At 36.7% G+C, this 8855-nt stretch overlaps 2 protein-coding genes across 2 annotated transcripts; both read right to left on the reverse strand.

Annotated features, from left to right (window-relative positions):
• Positions 1–3780: 3780 nt before the first annotated feature.
• Positions 3781–5791, reverse strand: LOC121395762 (ubiquitin carboxyl-terminal hydrolase 17-like protein 6). The gene is made up of 5 exons (XM_041570047.1): positions 5751–5791; positions 5034–5145; positions 4559–4699; positions 4087–4187; positions 3781–3889 (listed from the first exon to the last, which is right to left on the reverse strand). Exons 1-5 carry the CDS (start codon positions 5789–5791, stop codon positions 3781–3783), a joined length of 504 nt encoding a protein of 167 aa, XP_041425981.1.
• A 603-nt stretch (positions 5792–6394) lies between these two features.
• Positions 6395–8084, reverse strand: LOC121395344 (ubiquitin carboxyl-terminal hydrolase 42-like). The gene is made up of 5 exons (XM_041568674.1): positions 8001–8084; positions 7647–7743; positions 7494–7552; positions 6665–6735; positions 6395–6572 (listed from the first exon to the last, which is right to left on the reverse strand). Exons 1-5 carry the CDS (start codon positions 8080–8082, stop codon positions 6489–6491), a joined length of 393 nt encoding a protein of 130 aa, XP_041424608.1. The 5' UTR covers positions 8083–8084; the 3' UTR covers positions 6395–6488.
• Between the last annotated feature and the right edge of the window lie 771 nt (positions 8085–8855).

An 8855-nucleotide genomic window follows, 5' to 3' on the forward strand; every position in this document is an offset into this window, starting at 1 on the left:
ATTGCAGCATTAATATTACACTATGGGGGGCATGTGCAAGGACTCTCTGTCAGTCAAATATACAACCTAAAGCAATAAGTGATACAGGACTGTATAAGGGGCAGACTAATTGGAATTGACCATTTACATGCAGAACCATGGCAAAATATACATCTGGTTAGTATTTTAATCCTCTTTATTTCACAAATAATAACATTCATAGAGGCAAAAATCAGTTTTTGGGTACAGCATGACAAAATGTTGATGTAAAATCTGGGAAAACATTACTTAAAATCAGGGAAATGCACCTATTGAAATGCATTATAAATTGGTGGGACCACAAATAAAAAATGTAAAATGCGGAAAAACGTAAAATCAGGGGAGTTAAATCGAGGTTTCACTGTACAGTAATTCTTTAGCGCTTGTTCAAAAGTAGCCACTGGATAATCAGTATAGAATAGGATGAACCGGCATTTATTTAAAGAGAAAAAATGCCTTTATTTAACTTCAGGGTATTTCCACTATTTCCACTATTTCCACACCGCAAGATTTCAGGCAAGCGTAGGCACTGTATCCAGCTGATAAAGGAACTAGGCTGAGCTTGATATCTAGCCGAGGCTTTCAGAAACCTTTCTATGTGACCTGCCCAAGAAGTTGAATAAACTCCTAGTACATGTAGAGCCAGAAAGAACCTTTTAATCCAGAATGTGGGTCACCCCATGGAAAACACTTTATATTGAACAATCAGACTTAATTGGAGGAATATGCCTTCATTTCACATTTTCCCACAGTAATGTTGGACCCCATGTTTGCAGCGTGGGAAAGCTGTCAGCAGGTGCCATGATGGCCATGAAGCAATTTGATGTGATGTCTTAAAGGGGTAGTTCACCTTTAAATTATGTAGTATGATGTAGAAGTGATTTGTTTATTTATTTTTTGTGTTTTTTTGGTTATTAACCTTTTTGTTCAACAGCTCTCCAGTTTGGAATTTCCGCAGTTATTTAGTTGTTAGGGTCCTTCTAACCCTAGCAACCAGGCATTGGTTTGAATGAGAGGCTGGAATAGGAGAGGAGCGGAATAGGAGGATACATGAACAAAAGTAATACATTGTAGCCTTACAGAACAATAGTTTTTTGGCTGCTTGAGAGCTGGTCAGAGGCTGAAGAGGAAGGCAAATAATGAAAAACTATTGAAAATAAATAATGAAGACCAATTGTAAAGTTGCTACAAATAAGACAGGAAAGACTGAAAGGTGAACCACATACAGTGTTTTAATACAATGTTACTATAGCTCCAAAACGAGCAAATTTATAAACTGAAAAATAAATCCATCCAAGTGAAATTAGAGAGGGAGCTTTACATATATAAAGCTTCAGCCATATGGTATGTAATACTGAGTCATTTAGAAAGCATGTGAACCCCTCAATAAAGTAGTTAAGGCAGTAGGATCTGTTATCCGGAAAAAGATTATTCCAAATTACAGGAAGGCCATCTCCCCTAGACGACCTTTTAATCAAATAATTAACATTTTAGAAAATATTTCATTTTTCTCTATGTTATTAAAACAGTAGCTTGTACTTGATCCCAAATAAGATATAACTAATCTTACTTGGAGGCAAAACTAGCCTATTGGGCTAATTTAATGTCAACATGATTTTAGTAGACTTAAAGGGATTCTGTCATCGGAAAACATGTTTTTTTCAAAATGCATCAGTTAATAGTGCTACTCCAGCAGAATTCTGCACTGAAATCCATTTCTCAAAAGAGCAAACAGATTTTTTTATATTCAATTTTGAAATCTGACATGGGGCTAGACATATTGTCAGTTTCCCAGCTGCCCCTGGTCATGTAAATCTCTCTGTTTGTTTAGTATAGAAGCTGCAATATTAGCTTGTGTGACATCCCTTCCTGCCCAGGGAGAGGAAAAGGGAGAAGGGATAAAGGAGGGAGAGAGGAGCAAACTGAGCATGCTCAAGCTACCTACAGGATTTGCGGCAAGGCCGCATAGGCCCGGGCCTAGGGCGGCAAAAAATAGGGGCGGCATGCCGCCCAGCCGCATTATGGGGATCTTTGCTTCCCCGTTGAACTACACCAGCTGCGCTGGCGTTTTTTTTTTTTCGCCGGCGCGCTGGGAAGGCGGGCGCTAGGACCGTGCGGCCGCCTTGTCGGACCGCGCGGCCTAGGGGCGGCCCGAGAAGAAATCCGGCGCTGCCTACCTATGTTACTCTTCTAGAGAGTACTATAAAAGGTAGTATCCTATCTCCATCTGGCCTCTTTCACAGGGTCTCTGCTCCCCGACTTTACTCTTTTGAGGTACTGATCCCTTTAGGAGAGAATGGCTTTACTGGGCCTTGTTGTACCCAGACTCCCTGGAAACATCCAGCTGGGTCAGCAACCAGAAGCCAAAGAGGAAGGTCCACCCCTTCTCACTCACTATACCAAAGTGTGACAGGAAGTGGTCAAGACACTTTTTGGCCAATAACTGGGATATGCAAATTACAAATAGCTACATGGGCATCTGCCCAGCAACTGGGGAGATCAGGAAGTGTAGGGATTTAAAGCCATAGGGGCACATTAACCCTATGGGTCCTACAGACAATCAAATTCCATATCTCATCAAAATATAAAAAACACATTTTTTATTTAAACCAATTGGACAGTTAAACTTCTTAGCTCTTCTCATTGCTGCTGTGATACATTTCTATTTTTTTTTTCTTCTTTGGCTCATCTCCATTTTCTTTATCTTCTTCTTTTTCCTTTTCTGATCCTGGCCCCTCCGCCGCCTGAGGCAGCAGCAGTTGCTGCTGCCCCCCCTCCCCAGGATTTCTTTACAGTGTTCTATTACAGAGAGAATTAGTATTAGTTACATGTATACAAAATTAGTAGTTAAGATTAAAAAAGGGACATGTCCATAAAGTCCATCATTTATATATCAGCCTGAATGTTGCTCAAACAATCCAAGTACTTGTACCTACAATATATGATTTCTTTGAACTAATCACCTTATAACATTTTTAATAAATCCATAAATCCACAGGATTACCTTTAACATGGAAGTTATTGCAAAGCCACGTTGCTAGCCAGTGCTTGGCTGTTCAGAATCAGCTGTAGATGAAAAGTCACATTTCTTGCTAGTGATTGGCTGTTAAGAATCAGCTGTAGATGAAAAGTCACGTTTCTTGCTAGTGATTGGCTGTTCAGAATCAGCTGTAGTTGAAAAGTCACATTTCTTGCTAGTGATTGGCTGTTCAGAATCAGCTGTAGATGAAAAGTCACGTTTCTTGCTTGTGATTGGCTGTTCAGAATCAGCTGTAGATGAAAAGTCACGTTTCTTGCTAGTGATTGGCTGTTCAGAATCAGCTGTAGATGAAAAGTCACGTTTCTTGCTAGTGATTGGCTGTTCAGAATCAGCTGTAGATAAAAAGCCATGTTGCTTGCTAGTGATTGGCTGTTCAGAATCAGCTGTAGATGAAATGCCACATTGCTTGCTAGTGATTGGCTGTTTAGAATCAGCTGTAGATGAAATGCCACGTTGCTTGCTAGTGATTGGCTGTTCAGAATCAACTGTAGATAAAAAGCCACGTTGCTTGCCAGTGCTTGGCTGTTCAGAATCAGCTGTAGATATAAAGCCACATTTCTTGCTAGTGATTGGCTCTTCAGAATCAGCTGTAGATAAAAAGCCACGTTGCTTGCCAGTGATTGGCTGTTCAGAATCAGCTGTAGATAAAAAGCCACATTGCTTGCCAGTGATTGGCTGTTCAGAATCAGCTGTAGATAAAAAGTCACATTGCTTGCTAGTGATTAGGGCTGTTCAGAATCAGCTGTAGATGAAATGCCACGTTGCTTGCTAGTGATTGGCTGTTCAGAATCAGCTGTAGACGATACTGTGCATGTCTGGTTATCCGGGGTTCTTTAAAACAAGAAAGAATGATAAAATCAATGGTTCAGTCTATATTTTACCAAATTCCCAACTTTCCTTATTTAACAAATGTTAATATCACCCAATGGGAAGATGCAGTATTGCTTTGAAAACACAAACAACTTGCCAAGATGAGGGTTGACACAACAGTTGAATTTTTTAGAGAAAACAGGGTAAAGATCACATACCTGATATAGAACAGCAGGTAGGCCTCCTGCTTCAACACTATCTTGATGTCTACAGATGTCACAGAATTGTCGTTCATTTTGTACCAGTTTCCATTGGGGCCCTGCAACAGATCAAGGCAAATTATTTACACCGGACACAAAAAATACAGTTGGAAAACAAGTGGAAATTACAGAAAGGTTGGTTTTTAGCAATATTCACACCTGGCATAAATATTGGTTAGTGGGAAGGAAAGGGAAATGGGAATTTAGTGACAATATTATGTGGCTATTGGACATTTTTCATATTCTAGCCAGTGATTTGGAGACTAATCTGATGAGATGGAGCCATAGGCTAAGTATTTTTAATACAGTGCCAATACAAATCAGATATCTTAGAATAGTTCTATCAGGGATCATATGTAAAAATATATTTATGCAAAATACATCCCTTAATTGTTGCCCAGACAAGATCACTATGAATCTGGTTTCTTACCTTCACATAGCAGAAATAATGTCCACTATTGCAGGTTGTTCCAGCGTGGACAAGAACGGCATACAAATTGTAAAGAATTGGTGTTCCATTTGGCTCTGAGGTGTAACACCGGAGATCAAGACATTCCGGATACGCTACACTCTGTGCATAATGAATTGGGAATAAGAGAGAATTATTCATATGTTGCTTAACTGTTGATGAAATCATTCTATATTTGCCAGTTTATAAAATCTATCTCATGCCCATATGAACTAAATCCAGCCCTTCTAAGAATTCCAACAAATAACAATAATTTATTTGAATTTAACTCACAAACTCTTACACTTTTTGTAGCCCAAATAGGTAATTATAACAACATAAATTCATATTCATTATATACTAGGCCCTTAGATAATTTACATGTGAATAACTAGGTATCTATGTGCATGTAGAGGACCTATACTGGCAGAACTTTACATCACATCCTAGTACTTACCTTTTTAATCTTCCTATTACTGAAAATGTCGAACCTGTTTAGGCACAGGGTTAGCACATTGGATGGTTGGTGAACAGTAACTGTTTTAAATGCCGTAACCATTTGATGACATCTAGAAAGATACAAGAAACACAATGTCTGATTAGCACCAACCTTTGTAGCCATTAAACATCCATCAAAGGAAAAGTTTCAAATGAACATTTACGTTTTTTTTTATACCCTGACCTACTCTTGGAGGGCCTATTTATCAACAGTCTCATTTTTGTGGGGTTAGAGCTTTTGAAATCACGACTAAACTCACAAACTCTAAAACTAGGAATGTTGTGAGATTTTTTATAAAATCCAAATTAAAAAAGTAAGAACGGAAAATTACTCTGAACTCTGCGCTAAAAATCTGAATATCTCACAGATCTAAAAATGTTTAATTTTCCAGACAATTCCTAGCGAAAGAAGAGTGCGAAAGCCTCTAAAAGTTCAAACTGAATTAGAGCAGGCCACAAATATCAGTGCGGCTCCCATTGACTTCTATAGGACCTCGACAACGTCTATGAAGTTTTTGTATTAGAGGTTTCTGTGTTTTTTGCACTTCATAAATTTCAAAAAATTTTGGAGCTTTTTTTAAAAAAAATTTGAAAACCACCAATTTTTAGACATCCGTGGAAAAAATTTAAATTTGATTGTTGGTAAATGACACCCTTCATATTCAATTTATCTTACATTTTGTAGTTTTCTATGATTTTGCTGTTATTTGGCTTCATATTGCTATTTTCATTTTTAAATATTGACTTCTATGTGCTATGAAAAGTTAGTTTTAAGATGAGCTACTAAGTGAACTCTTGATTATAAATTCACAATATACCCAAATAGTGTACATGTTATACATATAATTTTTAGTATGTTTTTAATGAGAAAGGTTACTAGAGGGTAGGCGAATATTTAAGGTATACGAGTCAACTAACTGGTCATTGGGTTCTTTTAAAGAAGTGGTTCACCTTTAAGGTAAGTTAATGGCTAATTCTAAACAATTTTTCATTTGGTCTCCATTGTTTATTTTACTTTTTGAATTATTTGCCTTCTTTTTCTGACTCTTTCCAGTTTTCAGATGGGTGTCACTGACCCCATCTATAAAAATGCTTTGTAAGGCTACACATGTATTTTTATTGCTGCTTTTCATTACTCTTCTTACTCTTATTTCTATCTCATATTCATATTCCAGTCTTTTATACAAATCAATTTATGGTTGCTAGGATAATTTGGACCCCAGCAACCAGATTGCTGGAATTGCAAACTAGAGAGCTTCTGAATAAAAAGCTAAATAACTCAAAAACCACAAATAAAAACCAATTGCAAATTGTCTCAGAATATAACTCTCTACGTCATACTAAATTTAATTGAATGGTGAACAACCCCTTTAATAATTGCAAAGAAAAACAAACCCAGATAAGAAAAAGGAACTTACTTGCTGCAACGGTAGCTGCATTCTCCTAATTGCTCTGGCTGCACATATTGACACAGGGCTTGGTTAATGCTCTTTGACATCTAATATTAAAAAAAAGAGAACATTAGCACCTTCTTATGCAAGCTATAATATATAGCAAATAAATATTATTGTATCTGGAAAATTGATGTACCCTAATATCCAGCTGTATGTCCATAAACTGATCATAGGTGTCAGATGCCTCGGTACAGTTCAGACACGTCACTGCAACACAAGAAAACATTATATAAGCAAAACATATCAAAGGGCTTAATGTTCTCCTTCTAAACTATTTTCAATGAAGATAAAAATAAAACATACTGAAAATGACAAGAATTTGAATTGAAACCCACAATTACTACAATGGAGCATTCGCTCACATAACCCCTTTCTATTACCCGCATGGATTAACAGTAAAAACAGTCATATAATGAACCTGGCAGATTTCTCTGTACCATGGGTGTGTATGCTAATTATGGGGAACATGACTGTAACCCCCTTTTCTCTTTCCTCGGAGCATTATTCTTTTATGATAGAACAATGGGTTTCAATGAGACACTGTGCCCCAATGTATATGTTATTTTTGAAATCGCTTATGTTCTGATGGATGGAAACAAATGATACAGGTATTGGATCCGTTATCCAAAAACCCATTATCCAGAAAGCTCTGAATTACAGGAAGGCCATCTCCCATATACTCAATTTTATCCATATAATGCAAATTTTTAAAATGATTCCCTTTTTCTCTGTAATAATAAAACAGTAACTTGTACTTGATCTCAACTAAGATATAATTAATCCTTATTGGAAGCAAAACCAGCCTGTTGGGTTTATTTAATGTTTACATGATTTTCTAGTAGACTTAAGGAATGAAGATCCAAATTATGTAAGATCAGTTAATTGGAAAAACCCAAGTCCCGAGCATTCTGGATAACAGGTCCCATATCTGTATTATATTTTTTTATAAAGTTTTCAAAGCTTACCTCTTGAACGTAGGCATCCCTGAAACACTTGAGAAATGAAAGTTGTCCTTGCATATTGGCTAAAAGAGAAAAGAAGATATTAGACAATAGCTAACATACAGGGATGGCTTATATTACTGATCTGGTTTTGCAGTTTTTTTTCACTGCCCTTACCTGTCGCTCAGACAAGCCTGTTGCAGTGCATTGATAGTATAGCGAAGGAACTCATGGGCGTCTTCTTGTTGTCCCTCGATGAAGTGACTAGCAATATCTAATAAGACATGAAAAAAAGAGTCAGATTTGGTGTTTTGTAATAGATATCTTTCTATTTGAAAATATATGTATTTAATAATATTTATTTGATAGTAATAATGTGTTTTAGATGGAGCCCTTTTCAACTCACCATTTAATAAATATGGTTATAAAAATAGGAATTAATAGAAAGTGGGTGAGTTTTTATTTTTTTAGCTCTAAACTCATATATTGCTAATTCTGCCCCTAAACGTGTTGACACGGATGTATACTCACTGCATAGGTTGAAGTAGATATCAACTGGCACAACAAATCCTTCTTCAGGTTTATCCATAACCTTAGTGATATGGTTCTGCATTAAACACATCATACAGAACCACCCTTGGGAACCTGAAAAGAAAAAAATAGAACCATAATGTAAGAAAGCTGTGCTCATTTCTTTAAATGTATTTGATAATTTGGGAGAAAGCAGAGATACTTCCATACTTACATGTCTGAGAATGCTCAAGGGAAAGTAAATAATTGGCCAGTGGCGGTGTATAAGTTAAGCACTGCAGTACTGAATTCATGTAACATGTATTGCCCAGGTTTTGTAGACCTGCTCCAATGGGCGACGTTTCATTCCACGTCAGAATGATATTTCCATTTGGAAAAAGATTGTTTGGTGAATCGAAATTACTCATGGTAAATATCTAAAAATAAAGAGAGAATGACAAGTTTAGCAGAAACGCACAGAATTTTCATTTTCACAGTAGGTTTTCCAGTCTGCTGTAGGTATAAACATTGATATCTTAAGGTAATGCACAAATGATCTGAATGGCATTGAATCCTTAGCAGTACAGTATGGGACGTGTTATCCAGATTTGGGGTTTTCCAGATAATGGATCTTTCTATAATTCGGATCTCCATACCTAGTCTAGTTCTAGTCTACTAGGCAATCATGTAAACATTAAATAAACCCAATAAGCTGGTTTTGCCTCCAATAAGGATTAATTATATCTTAGTTTGGATCAAGTACAAGCTACTGTTTTATTATTACAAAGAAAAAGGAAATCATTTTGAACAATTTGGATTATTTGGATAAAATGGAGTCTATGGGATACGACCATTCCATAATTTGCTTTCTGGATA

The sequence above is a fragment of the Xenopus laevis genome, chromosome 7L (genome assembly GCF_017654675.1).
Source record: "Xenopus laevis strain J_2021 chromosome 7L, Xenopus_laevis_v10.1, whole genome shotgun sequence".
Classification (NCBI taxonomy): Eukaryota; Metazoa; Chordata; class Amphibia; order Anura; family Pipidae; genus Xenopus; species Xenopus laevis.